The sequence below is a fragment of the Podarcis tiliguerta genome (genome assembly GCF_965153285.1).
Source record: "Podarcis tiliguerta genome assembly, chromosome: 9".
In the NCBI taxonomy this organism is placed as follows: domain Eukaryota; kingdom Metazoa; phylum Chordata; class Lepidosauria; order Squamata; family Lacertidae; genus Podarcis; species Podarcis tiliguerta.
In genome coordinates this window covers 7,369,470-7,386,957 of record NC_139542.1, presented here as the reverse complement: position 1 = coordinate 7,386,957, position 17,488 = coordinate 7,369,470, and the positions used below count along the sequence as shown (strand labels likewise).

General features: G+C 45.3%; 1 protein-coding gene across 6 annotated transcripts in view; it reads right to left on the bottom strand.

The window, feature by feature from the left end:
• CTNNA2 (catenin alpha 2) overlaps positions 1-17,488 on the bottom strand; it is a 516,699-nt gene that overhangs the window by 56,700 nt on the left and 442,511 nt on the right. For all 6 annotated transcript variants that reach the window (XM_083398285.1, XM_083398284.1, XM_083398286.1 and 3 more), the window contains one exon: positions 9,223-9,374. In XM_083398285.1, the coding sequence (XP_083254411.1) occupies positions 9,223-9,374 (152 nt within the window). The remainder of the gene's footprint in view (positions 1-9,222; positions 9,375-17,488) is intronic.

The window sequence follows — 17,488 nt, the reverse complement described above, 5'->3', positions numbered from 1 at the left end:
TCTATTATTCTATGGTGATGCAAGGGACTTTGCAGCAGGAGGTGGCAGACAAGATGTGCAACACCCCCAGGTCAGTACAGGTGAAGGAAATGGGAATCCTCCTTGGATTATTTATTTATTTATTTATTCATTCATTCCTTGCCCTACTGGCTGGGTTTCACCAGCCACTCTGGGCAGCTTTCAACAAAAGATTAAAAATACATTAAAACACCAGTCATTAAAAACTTCCCTAAACAGAACTGCTTTCAGATGTCTTCTAAAAGTCAGATAGTTGTTTATTTCCTTGACATCTGATGGGAGGGCATTTCACAGGGTGGGCGCCACCACCGAGAAGACCCTCTGCCTGGTTTCCTGTAACCTCACTTTTTGTAGTGAGGGAACTGCCAGAAGGCTCTCGGAGCTGGACCTCAGTGTCCAGGTTGAACGATGTCAAGTCGATGTTCTTGTCAAGTTTTCCCTCCTCCACGCATCCTAGAACATTTTTAGGGTTTCAGGGCTGCAGATGCCCTCTGCCTTAAAAAGGGCCCCAGCAAGATGGAATAAGGCAATGGCATTTCTTTCATGGTGCATGGGGTGTGTGTATGCTGTGTCAAGGCATGTCAAGCCACAGGATATCGGGGCCAAAAATAAAAGCCAGAAAGCTCTCTCGATTGCTAAGATAGCTTTATGCTGTTTTCAAAGTGCACGAGAGGACAAACACCCCTTTCCCCCAATGCAAGACTGTGCTCTGCTATTCTTGCCGTTCTCCCTTTAACTCCCACATGAAATCAGCAGGAGTTCTGCACACATAAGAAGAAAACAGTCAAGGTAACCTTATCCTAGCAAGAAGGGGAGAGGAGAGTCATTCTCTCTTATCTGAAACATACTCATTGATCCCTCCCCCTATGGAGGCAGGCTGCGCCCCAGTATCTGAGGGGGTCCAACAGTGACTGCTGGAGACCAAAGGCCTGCATGATTCAAACAAATGGTGAATCCCTGACACTGCTGCAATGCTCCCTCACTTTTCCATGGTTGTCTTCTGCAGGAACAAGCAACATCGATTGCCTGTAGTACAGGGACAGCGGGGAGAAGCCTCTGTTTGTCACCCCTGTTGCAACCAAACAACAATTAACAATGACAGACACCCTCCCTCAGGCCTCTGCCAGGTCACAAATTCATAGGATTCTGTCTTGTTGGAAATTCATGGGATGAACTTGTGTTGTAATAATAATAATAATAATAATAATAAAAATTTTTATTTATATCCCGCCCTCCCCAGCCGAAGCCAGGCTTAGGGCAGCTAACAACAATCAAATAATCCAACATTCTAAAATCATTTCATTATAAAAATTAATTAAAATCAAATTGATGGCAACCGTTAAGCAAAATTCTGTGCAGATTGCCAGAGAAGGGAGTCAGGCTGCGCCCTGACCAAAGGCCTGGTGGAACAGCTCTGTCTTGCAGGCCCTGCGGAAAGATGTCAGGTCCCGCAGGGCCCTAGTCTCTTGTGACATAGAGTTCCACCAGATTGGAGCCTCAGCCGAGAAAGCCCTGGCTCTAGTTGAGGCCAGCCTAACCTCTCTGTGGCCTGGGACCTTCAGGATGTTTTTATTTGCAGACCGTAAGTTCCTCTGTGGGACATACCAGGAGAGGCGGTCCCGTAGGTACAAGGGTCCTAGGCCATATAGGGCTTTAAAGGTTAAAACCAGCACTATAAACCTGATCCTGTACTCCACCGGGAGCCAGTGCAGCTGGTATAGTGAATGTGATCTCGCAGCGAAGACCCCATAAGGAGTCTCACCACGGCATTCTGTACCCACTGGAGTTTCTGGGTCAGTCTCAAGGGCAGCCTCACGTAGAGCGAGTTACAATAATCCAGTCTGGAGGTGACCGTCGCATGGATCACAGTGGCTAGGTAAGGGCGAGAGAGATAAGGGGCCAACTGCTTAGCTTGGCGGAGATGAAAAAATGCCTCCTTTGTTATAGCTGTAAGCTGTGCCTCCATAGAGAGGGAGGTATCAAAGATTACACCCAAACTCTTAACGGACGATGCTGGCACTAGTTGCACCCCCGCAAGAGATGGGAGTTGCCCCCTCAATCCCATATCGCCCCGTCCCAGCCAGAGGACCTCTGTCTTCGAAGGATTTAACTTCAACCGGCTCCCACGAAACCATCCAGCCACAGCTTCCAGGCATCTGGTCAGTGTGTCTGGGGCCGAGTCAGGATGGCCATCCATCAACAGATAGAGTTGGGTGTCATCAGCATACTGATGGCAGCCCAGCCCAAAACTCCGGACAAGCTGGGCGAGGGGGCGCATAAAGATGTTAAAAAGCATCGGGGAGAGTATCACACCCTGGGGCACTCCACACACCAAGGAGTGGCGCAATGACAATTCCCCCCCCAAGCACCACCCTCTGTCCCCGACCAGAGAGAAACGAGCGCAGCCATTGAAGGACTGTGCCCCGAATCCCCACGTCGGCAAGGCGGTGGTCCAGGAGTTCGTGATCGACCATGTCAAAGGCTGCTGACAGGTCTAGAAGAATCTAGAAGAATCAGCAGCCCCGACCCGCCACAATCCAGCTGCCTGCAGAGATTGTGTAGGGACTAAGGGACCCCCACAGCCAGCAAGATTGAATTTTCTGCCCACCAGCTGGTGAGAGAAGGATCCAGCCCTGCTGGGGTTTGCTTCCCCAGCATGTTCAGCATGAGAAACACACTGGTGAAGCAGACTCCCGGAACCCACAGGATTGCACCCGGCTGGTGAGCAGAAGGTTTGATCCTGCTCACTTTTACTGTGTGCGTGTGTGTTCCTCTGCTTGGGAAAACTGTGCATAGCTAAGTCTCCTTTTTCACGCCTGTTGCCCCATCCCGACAGCCCCTGATTACTCTGTTATCCAGGGCTGTCTCCAGTTATCCAGGGCTTGCCGTTATCCAGGGCTGTCTCCACCCAAGTCAGCCAGAGCCTAGATATGCCTGAATCACTTTGGGGTTCAGCCAAATCTGCTGGATAGACCTAATACACACCCTGTTTCAGTGATGACTTCAACAAAAATGTTCTCCCATTCAGAGCGAGGGAAGGAAGGGTTGCCCTCACTCTGATGGGGCTACCTTTTGTCTTGTAGCCAAATCTGATACTCAGAAGGACCACGAACAGGAATGAAACAAGAAATATTGGGGTGAATGGGTAATTTTTTTTTGCAGGAGGGGATAAACTTTCTTTTTTGCACCCTGATAATGCCAACGCGAATATGGATAGGCTCTCTTGCTACAGTCATCTGGTGCAATCCTGGAACAGTACGCCTTAACGGACTCCTATGTTCCGCTTATGGCACATTTTCATTGGCATTCTGTGGACTCATTTATGGGGAGGGGGGTTGAATATCAAAAAAATGATCCTCCGCTGAAATACCATGTTGATTTGAGTATTTAATTTGCACCAACCGTTTCTGCAGAGTTTACTAAGATGGGGAGCCAGAGTGAGCATTTCACGATGGATAGATGTAGAATGTTAACTAGCAACTAAGCATCTGGTCATTAGCAATGATATTTATATTAGGAGGCAAGTCTGACATGGAAGCTACTGTAAGGATTAGGCCTTTCCCTGGCCTATTAAGGACTTAATCTTTTTATACATCTGGCTGATCTTTTTGCACTTCCTACTTTCCTTTTCACAGGCATCAACAAGTTCTTGGTTCAGCCTATAAGTAAAACACCATTTGCCTACTGAAAGCTACTACAAGAGTTGCTTTCTTCAAAACTGTTGCTTGCCTGGGTTCAGGCCAATTTGGACTGGGGAAGCCTGGCCTGATGCTGCTTTGAGATGAATGCCATAATCACTCCTGGCTGCAGAAGCCACCTGAGACTCCAGAGACAAGTTGGAAGCCAGGAGCACTCCCAGACGACGAACCTGTTCCTTCAGGGGAAGTGTAACCCCTCTGAGAACAGGTTGTACACCTAATTCCTAGACCTGAAGAGAACTCACCCACAGCATCTCTGTTTTATCAGGATTCAGCTCAGTTTTTTCACCCACATCCAACCCATAATTCCTTCCACTTGCATATCATCTCCTGATTGAGATGGAATGGAGATACTGAAGTGGTTGTCATTAGCATAGTGATGGTAAAAAGGTAAAGGTACCCCTGCCCGTACGGGCCAGTCTTGACAGACTCTAGGGTTGTGCGCCCATCTCACTCAAGAGCCCGGGGGCCAGCGCTGTCCGGAGACACTTCCGGGTCACGTGGCCAGCGTGACATCGCTGCTCTGGCGAGCCAGAGCCGCACACGGAAACGCCGTTTACCTTCCCGCCGGAGCGGTACCTATTTATCTACTTGCACCCGGGGGTGCTTTCGAACTGCTAGGTTGGCAGGCGCTGGGACCGAGCAACAGGAGCGCACCCCGCCGCGGGGATTCGAACCGCCGACCTTTCGATCGGCAAGTCCTAGGCACTGAGGCTTTTACCCACAGCGCCACCCGTGTCCCGTGTGCTGTTCTCCAAATCCTTGAGCAACAGCTCCCAATGGTCCCATATAATGTTGAATAGTTTAGGAGACAGAATGGACAGTTGTGGGACCCCACAACTAAAAAAATGAAGGGGCAAGCGCCTGTATCCTAGCATTGCTTACTGATAGTGTTCCTGCAGACAGGAAGAGAACCACTGTAATACTGTACCCCCAACTCCCATTTCAATAAGTAGCTCCTAGTAGGAGACTATGGTTGACAGACACTGAGAGGTCCAGGAGAACCAACAGGGTCAGACTCCCGCTGTCTCTCTCCCAATAAAGGACATCCATCAAGGCCGCCAAGACTGTTTTGGTGCAAAATCCAGTCCTGTAACTAGACTAGAATGGATTTAGATAGTCTGCTTCCTCCAAGCTTACCTGCAGCTCGCTTGCTCCATTCTCTTAATCACCTTGGAATGGAATATGAGAGACTGGACAAGAGTTTTCTAAAACCTTTGGATCCAGGGAGGGCTTCTTCAAGAGGAGCCACACCATCGCCTCTTACATGGTGGTGAGCATAACTCCATCCCCTATTGGGGCATTAACCACCTCCTGGACCCACCAAGTCAGTCATCTCCTAACAGATTTTGTCAGCTGGGATGGGCAGGGATCAAGTGGGCATGTTGTCACTCGCACTACTGCCAGAATCCCATCTGCAGCCTTTGGCTGCAGCATCTGAAGCTACAATGTGTTCTTTGATGGTGCTTCAGTGGACCTATAAGTGAACCAGTTGCGGTCTCATTAGGAATGAAGGAAGCATTTAGGAGAGACCAATTTACATGAGCAGCATCATGTGACGAGCATCGAAAAAGCGACGTGAGGCTGATGCTAGAGTAGCTCTTTCTGCATGTTCTTGGTTCTCCGTCCATTCTGGCTTTACTGGAGTGGAGTGGGAAGCAGTAGAGAAGGGCCATAGCTCAGTAGTAGCGCCTCTGCCTTGCATGCAGAAGCTCTCAAGTTCAACCTCCAGCATCTTCAGGTAGGGCTGTGAGATACCCCTGCCGGGAACCCCAGGGAGCCACTGACAATCTGTGCATAGAATACTGAGCTGGAAGGAGCAGAGATCAGATTCAGTAGAAAGCAGCCTGCTCCAGTGGACTAAGGTGAAAAGTCTCCAGCCATCTTGACTGCATGCTATTAAAAAACTGCAGGATTCTGCTCAATAAAGGAAGCATGATGAAGGGTGTGCTAAAACACACACACATCGTTCGGAGTCCATGTCACTGTTCAAATGGATTGTGCTCCCTGAGTTTCAGTGATCAAATCTAAGAAACAGAAAAGCATTGCCGGGGGACAGCAGGAGTGTCATCCAGCACAATCGCTTGACTTTCGGACAATTGAAAAATGAGACAAAGGAGTGGAGAAAATTCTCTCTCTCTCTCTCTCTCTCTCTCTCTCTCTCTCTCTCTGTGCGTGTGTGTAGTCTTGAGCTTTTCCCCAGCGGGTTTCATTATAACAACATCCAGGGGAAACACCACGAGTTAGTGTGACAAAAGAATATGTACCAGGATGCCTATGGAGTGACGGAAGAAGCCTTGCAGTTAGCCTATTACTTTCCATTTCAAATTCAACAGCTGAAATCTACCAACTAAATGTATGACATTGGAAGTATTCCACCCTGCAATGTTCAGTAGGGAATGGATTCCCAAGCCCCATAAGAGAATATTATTATTTCTTTACTCTTCCGATTCACTTCCACAGATCACTGAAATGTAGCAAAACAGAGGCAAGGTTCCCCCCCACCACCATTTATTAAAGTTGTGGGGAGGGAGAACCCTTCATCTAGTTTTTTAAAAAGAGGCTTTATTTCCTACGTGCCATGAGACAAAGATCTCAGATAATTTTCTTTGTTCCGTGATGTGTACCCTGAACAATTACTGTGGGACAATGAATGCCTCTGACAGACAGCCTGATGAGATTACAAATCATTTCAATGCGCAGGTTTTCAGAAAAAGTCTAAAGAGGCACAACGAGAGGGAAACATGAGACTTCGAGAGCCTGAATGAATAGCTCAGAATATATCTATGTTCCTATCTAAGAATTTGTGCCTATTTAAGTATCTATATGTATGTAAAGAGCTGCCCAAGACATTTTGGCACCTTAGGTGAATCGCAAAATGGTGCTCTCCCCACCTGGGAAGAAGGGGCAAGTGAAGATCTTCATCGGGAACAAAGGGGGAATAAAGATCTACATTGGAAACCAGGGTGGGAGAATACCAGCAGTGCCATTATTAGCCAAGAGGCCACTGTACCAGTAGCATGCGGCCAGGAGTTGCCAAGGAGGTGAGCCACAAAGAGTGAGCCACAGCTGTTGGTGCCACTGCAGCAGTAGTGGACAATGTGATTCATTCATCTGCTGCCCTTGTGGAGCCTGCTGCCTGAAGCGGTCACCTCATCTTCCTCATGAGAGGAAGTGTCATGTGTCTTTATCTATATCTATGTCTCTATATAAGGGATGCAGGCGCCGCTGTGGGTTAAACCACAGAGCCCAGGACTTGCCGATCAGAAGGTCAGCAGTTCAAATCCCTGCAATGGGGTGAGGTCCCATTGCTCAGTCCCAGCTCCTGCCAACCTAGCAGTTCGAAAGCACATCAAAGTGCAAGTAGATAAATAGGTACCGCTCTGGCGGGAAGGTAAACAGCGTTTCCGTGCACTGCTCTGGTTCGCCAGAAGCGGCCTAGTCATGCTGGTCACATGACCTGGACCAGCTCCCTCGGCCAATAAAGTGAGATGAGTGCTGCAACCCCAGTTGGCCACGACTGGACCTAATGGTCAGGGGTCCCTTTACCTTTATGTCTCTATATCTTCATATTAGATCTGAGGGCCAGTTTAGTGACTTCAGATTGTGTATGCCCCATTCTCTGAAACATTGGACCATGGGATTTAGAAGTATAAGAGGCACACACAACCATATTACCTGTGAGGGATAGTCAACATGGGGCCATCCAGAGGTTGTTGGACTGTAACTCCCATAAGCCCCAGGCAGCCTGGCCAGTGGTCAGGAATGATGGGAGTTGTTAAGTCTGACAACATCTGGAGAGCAGCAGGTTGTCTCCCCCTGCTCTGAGCTCATAGTCGGGGTCTCAAAGCACCGGAAGGGTGAAAATGGGGCTCCTGACATTGTGACATCAGGGGATTGACAGCAACCCTACCCACCTTCAAATATGACCTGCAGGGATAAGGATCCCACCCACTGGGACCAGTTCCCCACTACTGCTCTAAGATGACACAACTTGCTTTGGCTTTGAAGGAGCGTTCAGGATTTTTATCAAGCTGGTAAGGCCAACATTAGAAAGCCACATGCAAAACCCTTCCCTCACTTATTACGCTGTTTATCGTTTATTAAGGAGAGGGGAAAGGAATGCCTGATAAAATCAAATCAACTGGTTAGTCAACGTTGAAATGACAGTTTCCTTACTTGAATAGGCGCTGAAAACCATCCCTGTGGAGGTTCAGTGGAGCAGCAAGTTAATTTATTTATTCATTTAGATATTAAGAACACCTATCTCATACCCTGAGCTGCATACGTACATCAAACAGACACAATTGGTTCTAATCTTCATTACACAATTGAACTATAGTAAAACCAGATACTGAAATGTGCAATTTCTACGCCAAAGAAGGGTGTGTGCATAAAAGGGGGGGGGGGTGTTGCACATGTTTGGCTTTCAAATGCTGATCAGTATTTAGACTAGACTGGCTCTCCTCTGATTCTATGATATGCTTTTAGCTTTTTGCATTTTATTTGTGTTGTTTTAATTTGTGTAAGCCACCTTGAGTCCCAGTCAGGGGGAAAGGCAGGATATAAATGAACAAGCAAGCAAACAAATAAATAATAAATCTGATCATGGCTAAATTGTAGATTCACCATTTCCAGACCTCCCTTAAATCTCTCTCCTCTTATCTACTTTTCTGGTATAATTTTGTCCACGAGTAAATAAGAGGGTCGCAATCACGACCAACATTTAGAATGGGCCTGATGTGTTTGAGCAAATCTGGTAAAATACAATTGCATGGCCGTGAGTATCATTTCTAAGACAATATGGTTCGAAAGAACCCAGAAAGCTGTCAACTACAGCTACATTCACCCAGGAAGAATCTTTCATTGCCAGCTCCCATAACTCAGCACAGGCCTGGACTTTAAAGCTGTATGTCTAAGCCTTATTGTTTTTGTCCTGTCGTTTTCCCCGGGAAAACCTGCCATTCACCGTTGAATCAGAGCAAATGGCAATTAGGTTTACCATGGATTACTGTTTGCTCCAATTCAGTGATAAAACACAGGCTTTCCCAGGGAAAGCTCTGGGACAAAAAAATACCCCAATGCTTGGACATTGAGCTTTAAAGTAAAGACCTAGGTCTGGAAAGCACAGTGCAAAGGGAAGTCTGGATGAGCCAAATAGTCCACAAAAGAGAGCATCTCATCATGAGGCTCCTGGTTTAAGATATTCCCTCTCATCTCGATCTTCCTCACAGGGTTGTTGTAAGACAAAACACAGCTGTGATGGAAGAAGAAACACAAATGCCAGAATCAAACGAATTAAACCTTTTTCTTTCTTTCTTTAGTGAGAGAGATTTCACACACAAACTTAATCTGCCGTCTCTGCTCCACGTTTATTCTGGCGCCCAACGAACCTCGCGGATGACAGCACCATGCGAATGCCAAATTGTTCTCCTATCCCTTCCGCCTGCCATGATATGTCCCCTCTAGGTCCAAGCCACTTCATTTCCCCCGGCGCTTTACGTACCCTTATCATCAGAACAGCTTTCCTTATGTCGCGAACTCCATCATAAACCAAGCGGGAGGCGTCTATGAACTCGTTCTCTTCAAACGGCTGTGGGACGTTCGCACTCAGGGCTTCAATGGCGACTTCAACTTGTTCGGCAAAACGTGGCATAACTAGATTAAACCAAAAGAAAAGCTGTGAGAACACAGGCTGCCTTTCATGTATTCCGCACTCCCTCCCTTCCTTGCCCTTGGGCTTCAATACTTTCCAGCAGGCCCGGAATTAGTGGCTGCCGCAGAAATCAGGAAACAGGGAACTTTGCCGAAGAGTTTCACACCAACAGGGGAGAGGTGTGCGGTTCTCTGAGGGGAATGAAACAACCTCTTGTTCTATCAACACAGAGTCTACATGACAAAGAACTTGCAAACTTATGATGGCGTGGCTTCAAGTCAGGAAAAGAAAAATTGGTCCCAAACAGCTACAACTCCTATGTCAAGTGAGACGGTTCTCTCAGCCTCACTACTCCAATCTGTAATATGGGGGTGCTAATCCCGATATCCCTGTCAAGAGTATTGTCACGTGTGTTGACATAATGTATGCAAAGTGTTTTGAGAACCTTAAAATGACAAAGACATGCCAAGTAAGTAGAAGGGCTTGACTCAGGGAGACAGTGAAGTGTAGTGGTTAGAGTGTCAGACTAGGACCTGGCAGACCAAGGTTCAAATCTCCACTCGGTCCTGAAGTTCCCTGGGTGACCTCTCAGCCTAAACTACCTCACGGGGCTGTTGTGGGGGTGGCTGTTTTAGTTTAGATTGGATCAGTACAGCCAGTAGTTCATAATTTTATTATCTAAAATTAAGTTAAATTAAAATGTACATAATGTGGTGGTGGATAATCGTAATAGTAATATTGCTACCTCTGCTAGTTTTCTGTTTGTCAACGTCCATGCCATGTAAAAAAAGAAAAGCAATTTACTGTACACCGTCACAAACCATGCCAAGCGAAAACTGGAGGTAGGCAGGCCAGAGGCTGTTTTTATTGAACTGAACAATAGTCATCTTGGCTACTCCATATCATGTCTGTAAAATGACAATTTGAACTTACAGAACACAGAAGTCTTAATTTGTGAAAAAATGAGCCAAGAAACCTTCTGCCCACTGTCATTTTAACTAACAAACCACAGCGTAGCTCGCCATGAACAAGGACGACGGTTGTTCCTTACAACAATGAACCCTGATGTACGAGAAGTACATGGAAGACCCACCAGTTTCTTATTCCCAGCAGTGTGTAGAGCATGAAAGATGCTAATGGTTATCCGTGAGCAGTTCCCAATATTAATGGTTGGGACGTGCATACATAGTTTATGAATATATGCATAATGGTCACATTCAATATTTATTTCAGCAATATATACCCTTGCTCTGGCTTTTTCATAGCTGGAAAACACACACACACAAATCTTAGAAGACTTCTCTGCTGACTTGCACAGAAATGCTAATAGCAATGAACAATCCTGTGAAAATGGGGATCGTAAGGACAGGAACTTGTTTGCACACAGGGCTGATGTCCAGCATTAGTATATTCTGTGTGGGGGAACCAATGCAGGCCAGTGTTGTCTACACTGACTGCGCAGAGACTCTCTGGGGCTCCTGGCAGGTTCTCTTCCAACTCTGTCTGGAGATTCCATTGGGGATTGAACCTGAATCTTTCTGCATGCAAAGCAGATGCTCTACCACTAAACCATGGCCCTTCTTTTTCCGAGATGCACCCAGGTTCCCTCTACATTCTCCTCTTTCTTAATTTGTCCAACTTCTTTTGCCCACTTCCCCTTCCCCCCGGAAACTTAAGTTGTGCAGGATGCAATAAAAGGGGATTTAAAAAATCCTGAAAACCATGATGAGAATGATGCTGGTATAAAGACTTTACAGGCCAAGCTGGCAGCTGAGAGGCCTACGTAATGAACCTCTTCCACCTCCCTTGATATGCTCTTTAATAAATGCTTTTCAAAAGTTGCATTATCTTAATGATCAGGTTATGGTGCTAACATATTTAGAAGTGACGATAATGTGCATTCAGTTATTGTTTTTTGGAGTGAAAAAATACCCCCAAAGCACACTTTGCATTCTTTAAAAGACAATACGGTTGTTTGGGGGCAGGGTGCTGTTCCTTTATGTTTGGAAGAACGAAGTGGCAGCAACTTTGAACCCCCTCCTTTCACATTACTGAGCTCTTTGCATGATTCGAGACACTTGCTTTGTGCACAGTTTGGCAGGAGCAGCTCTTACATTAAATGTTATGCTCCGAACATGACTCACTGGAGTAAAGCCTGCTACAGGACTTAATCTATCCAAAATGAAATTAATTTTGCCAGCCTTCCTCTCTCTGCTGACATACTTTATAATGCCTCAGTGGGCACATCTTTCCCAGCGCTGCCTTCTTAGTCTGTGTGCTCAGCGTGTCGACACCTGCCATTTTGGAAAGGGGCTACCTAAAAGAGAGGCGGGGAGAGACTGGCACACTTTTACAAATTCCTGTACTTACCTGCAGCTGGCACAGTTTTAACAGAATCAAGGAAATGTAGAGGTGGAAGAAACCCCAAGGGTCATCTACGATGCGATACGATACAATATGATACGATAATCTTTATTGTCATTGTCCCATACAGAACAACTACCTTGAAGAAAAAACCCCACTACATAAGACATTCAAAACCAACACGCCTGCTATCCCAGCTATTCCAACCTGGTTAGCCCCCTAAAAACTCTGAAAGCCCATTTTTAAAATACAATATACTCCCATAGAGACTCCTTACACTGCATTTAAAACCAAAATCGCATTTGGATAGAAACTGTCTCTCAGGCGGCTAGTCCTAGTCTTTATAACCCTCTACCTTCTTCCAGAAGGCTGAAGCTGAAAGAGATAATTTCTGGGGTATGCACTATCCTGCACTATATCTCTGCAGCTTTCTTATGTCAGCTGGAAGCATAGATTTGATCCAAGGTGGGAAGAGTGCACCAAATTATTCTCTCCGCAGTCTTTACAACCTTGGAGAGCATTGTTTTTCCCTTGACCGTGCAACTCCCAAACCGCACACACAGACCATGTTGATATAGCCCAACCCCCTAAAATGTTGACTGCTTGTGTCTACTCCCCCTTTGTGATTTCCCCTTTCTTCCATCTCTTATACACAGCCTTCTTAAATCTCAGCTCATCTGTAAGCTCCTTATGCATCCACACCTGTTTCCTTAGATGCCTCCCAATTTTCTTGTTGATTTTAAATTGCTGCACTAAAGCGGTGGAGGAAGAATGGGGAATGCTTGCTGAGTGCAGCATGGGGGAACGGGGCCTGCACTGTGACACAGAGATGGAGGGATGAGAGATGAGGCCAAACTGGCTAATGGGGCAGAAGGGGTGGACAGCAGCTGCCTAGCTTAAATGACATGCTTTTGCTCGACAGCCTAAATCCATAGGGCCTATAAGCTTTATTAACTACAAACCCCAATACAGTATCTGGAATCCCCTTGAAACTGGTGCCAAAGTTTTGTAATCATTTTGTAGCAAAACCCCCGCATTTTGTAGCACCCCACAAACAGAGTAATTGAACATTCAACCCGGGGTTCGTAGTTAACACCCAACGTTGTCTGATCTCCTTGAAACTAGTGCCAAAGTTTTGCAACCGTTTTGTAGCAAAACCCCACATTTTGTAGCACTCTGCAAATGGAGCGATTTACACTCAAAATGGGGGTCATGGATATGACCCCCAAACCCAACATTGTCTGGTTCCATCCAAGCTGGCACAAAACTGTGGCAAAAGTTTTGCAGCGGAAACCCCTCATTTTGCAGCGCTCCACAAACTGGGCAATACACCCTCAAAACCAGGGATCAAAGGGTCACCCCAACACCCAACGTCGTCCAATTCACTTCACACTGGCACAAAACTTTGGCAAGAGATTTGCAGAAAGCACATCAAGGAATACATGTAACCGGAGTTCCAGCTTAATGCGAGAGTTGTGCTGTTTTCAACCTTATGGTCCTGAACTCACCCACCCACATTTTTTACACCCCCAAATGTGGGGGACTGCCTTTCTCAGTGTGGGGTGGGGCCATTCTAGACTTACCCTACTTTGTTTTTCAATGCATGTATCAGACTGGTGTACAACCACTAAACAGCAAAGCAACTAACTATCTTGTAAGTTCACATTCTGGGTAATACCCCCTTCCATTTTTGTTTTATTTTAGTATGTATAGTAACTGTGGACCACGTATCATTTCTCTTCCCTCGTGGCCCCATTAACGTTCTGTTCTCCAGACACAGCAACTAGCCACAACAGGCACTTTTGGTCTAACATCAGCTTTGATCCAAGCACTGAAGATTCACGGAAATCAAAGAGCAGAGCAGAAACTGGTTGGGGAGGGGCAAGTTCCACATGTTTTATGGCCCCATGTGCTTTATGGCCTTCTAGTTTGGCCATATGCAGAAGACCAAGGAAATTGCAGCCCAAGGCACAGCAATAAGAGACTAAAGCACTGAATATTTTAAAGGGATTATTTACTTGATGCAGCGTGAGAGCTCTGCTGGCACCCTGGAAATATGCATGGGAAAATGTGCACTTTAAATGCTTCTACGTTCTATGCAGTGCAACAACTTGAAACAATGCACGGCATGAAAACCAGCATTTGAAACACCCGCCCTCCCCCTCCAAAAAGGGTTTAATCTGAATATATTCCCCTCCTTCATTTCTTTATTTGAGTATTTACAAATGGCACTTTCATCAACATGCAACGGCCGTGTACAATGAAATTATTAAAGCCATAAAACACAGAACAAATTGTATATTTGGTTTTATGATAATATAGAAGGGTACTTTGCGACTGAGTGTTCTACCAATTCATTTAAAGAAAAATAAACAAATAGGAAAATGACCGAGACTTGAGTCACTGGTGCCACTACCCTACAAGCCTTAAAAGGTAAAGGTTCCCCTGACCATTAGGTCCAGTCGCGGACGACTCTGGCGTGCTCACCTCGCTCTATAGGCCGAGGGAGCCGGCGTTTGTCCACAGACACTTCCGGGTCATGTGGCGAGCATGACTAAGCTGCTTCTGGCAAACCAGAGCAGTTTACCTTCTCACCGGAGTGGTACCTATTTCTCTGCTTGCACCTGATGTGCTTTTGAACTGCTAGGTGGGCAGGAGCAGGGACCAAACAACAGGAGCTCACAGGTAATCACAGTGATGTGGCCAATTTATTCTGTTTGGCACCATATATATATATATATATATATATATATATATATGCATATGCATAAATTGATCTGACATTTAAGTACACAATGTTTAAAAGAGACAATATACATAATTTGGAACTTTTTACACCACAAATTAAAAGTGACCATAAAAGATATGGGGTTGTAGCCAACTAAGTGCAGAGAAGACTCATTGAAACCAGTCACCAACAGTCAGTCCTTATAATGGGTCCACTCTGAGTAGGACTATTATGGGCTACAAGCCCGAGGAAAGTGCTCCATCATATTGCTATTTATCTCATGCCCCCTCTTAACTACCAGCCAGTGGAATGAGGACCCTAAAAAGAGGCTCGCCTACCACAGTGTTTTTTGGGTGCCAAAAGAAAAACCTCCTTTTTCTGCCAGGCTTTTTAACACCTCTTAGAACACTTTAATGATATTTTAATACTGTCTAATTTTAGTCTTTTTCACCAGCTGGGTGAGTTTGAGCCTTCACAGTGGAGTTTTTAGAGTTGCATTTGTCTTAAGCTCTACTCAAAGGAGACCCATTGCAATCTTCTATGGACTGTAGCAGGCCTTAGTCGGATTCAACCATGGATTTTATATGACTGTGATGATTGAATTAATCATTCTACTTGTCCTTTCTGCAAAGGCAGCCAAGGTGGCAGACCATTTGTTGCTGTTGGTTAGTTTTATTCTGAACAGTTTGTATTTTGCTGTGTTTTTAAATTGTTAGCTTTTGCTTTTTATGTCATTGTACATCATCCAGAGGCTTGTTACAGCATGAGGCAATTGATAAATATAATTATTAATGGCAATAATATAGATATGATCCAAAGAAACACCCAAAGGTAAATGGAAAAACCCAAATCCAAGACAATACAAATCATGTTGAAGGGAAACTAGCATACAAGCAACAACAGATTTCAGAGCTATTTGTATCAATTCAGAATGAATTTTTTTCTGCTCATACTGGCACTTTCCAAAGAGGAAAAAAATCATCTCTGGCAACACAACACTGCCTACATGGAAATGTAATTATTTGAAACTGAAAATGACCCAACTGGTTATCAAGACCACAGAGTTCTTTTATGGGGGCGGGATGACTTCGTTTCTGAATTATAATGGGAAAAATGAAGAATTAAACACAACATTTTATTTAGCTTGGAGTGTTTGGCAAAGTCTCATTCTATGAGGACGGTAAATTCCATGCCAGAGGATTTTAAATATTTCATGCAAGTTTTATTACATTTAAATCTGATATAAAAGGCTTTGTGTGGCTAATTTCCAACATTTTGAGCCTGATTGTTATGGGCATAATTAAAAGAAAGCATGCTTTTAACAGTAGTGACATAACAGTATTACACGATTTGGCACTGGCAATTAATCTAGTATGTATTCAACATCCACATATATATCACAAATATTCCAAAGGTTGCCAATTGGAAATTGATATACAAGTCCTTCTGGGATTCAACAAATTTCACTATAAATACAGTCCCATGAGAGAGAGTTAGCTATTTCAGCAGTTTTCACATTAGTGATTTGGTAGATACGTCCTGGTTAGATTTGGGCAACAGTGCTTTGCCAGAAATTCCAGCGGTTTCTGTAATCCTCCAACAGGTACGTTGGACCAGATACTATGTTTATGTTTCATTTTTTCTGCCTCTCTTGTCAATTAACTGAGGATCACCTAGAAACATTCACCGTCAATTGATTCAGGATAAAGAAAATAAAACACTTCTGCGCACAGGGCATAATTAACTGCAATTAACTGTGAATTGCAGAATTTACTGCTGTAGGACATGGTGCTGTTCATTATCCTAGATGGCTTTGAAAGAGGATTATAGAAATTCATCCAGGATAGTTAGCAGCCACTAGAGGGAGGCATGCTGGGGCGGTGATGGGGGGATGGGTGTAGCAGCAGTGAGGTTGGGGCTGCTCATCTGTCAATCACCTGACATCAGGGCCCGGTCTTATTCAACATCTTTATCAACGACTTGGATGATGGACTCAAGGGCATCCTGATCAAATTTGCAGATGACACCAAACTGGGAGGGGTGGCTAACACCCCAGAAGACAGGATCACACTTCAAAACGACCTTGACAGATTAGAGAACTGGGCCAAAACAAACAAGATGAATTTTAACAGGGAGAAATGTAAAGTATTGCACTTGGGCAAAAAAAATGAGAGGCACAAATACAAGATGGGTGACACCTGGCTTGAGAGCAGTACATGTGAAAAGGATCTAGGAGTCTTGGTTGACCACAAACTTAACATGAGCCAACAGTGTGACGCGGCAGCTAAAAAAGCCAATGCAATTCTGGGCTGCATCAATAGGAGTATAGCATCTAGATCAAGGGAAGTTATAGTGCCACTGTATTCTGCTCTGGTCAGACCTCACCTGGAGTACTGTGTCCAGTTCTGGGCACCACAGTTCAAGAAGGACACTGACAAACTGGAACGTGTACAGAGGAGGGCAACCAAAATGGTCAAAGGCCTGGAAACAATGCCTTATGAGGATCGGCTAAGGGAGCTGGGCATGTTTAGCCTGGAGAAGAGGAGGTTAAGGGGTGATATGATAGCCATGTTCAAATATATAAAAGGATGTCACATAGAGGAGGGAGAAAGGTTGTTTTCTGCTGCTCCAGAGAAGCGGACACGGAGCAATGGATCCAAACTACAAGAAAGAAGATTCCACCTAAACATTAGGAAGAACTTCCTGACAGTAAGAGCTGTTCGACAGTGGAATTTGCTGCCAAGGAGTGTGGTGGAGTCTCCTTCTTTGGAGGTCTTTAAGCAGAGGCTTGACAACCATATGTCAGGAGTGCTCTGATGGTGTTTCCTGCTTGGCAGGGGGTTGGACTCGATGACCCTTGTGGTCTCTTCCAACTCTATGATTCTATGATTCTATGATTCTAAGTGAGCCAGCCTCAAAGGAAAGGGTTAGGAGAACATTCTTAAATGCACACCGAATCCTTCCTTTGCAGTTCAGATTGAATTCAAGCCATGGCTGCAAAGGAACATTTTGTCCTTTGCATCG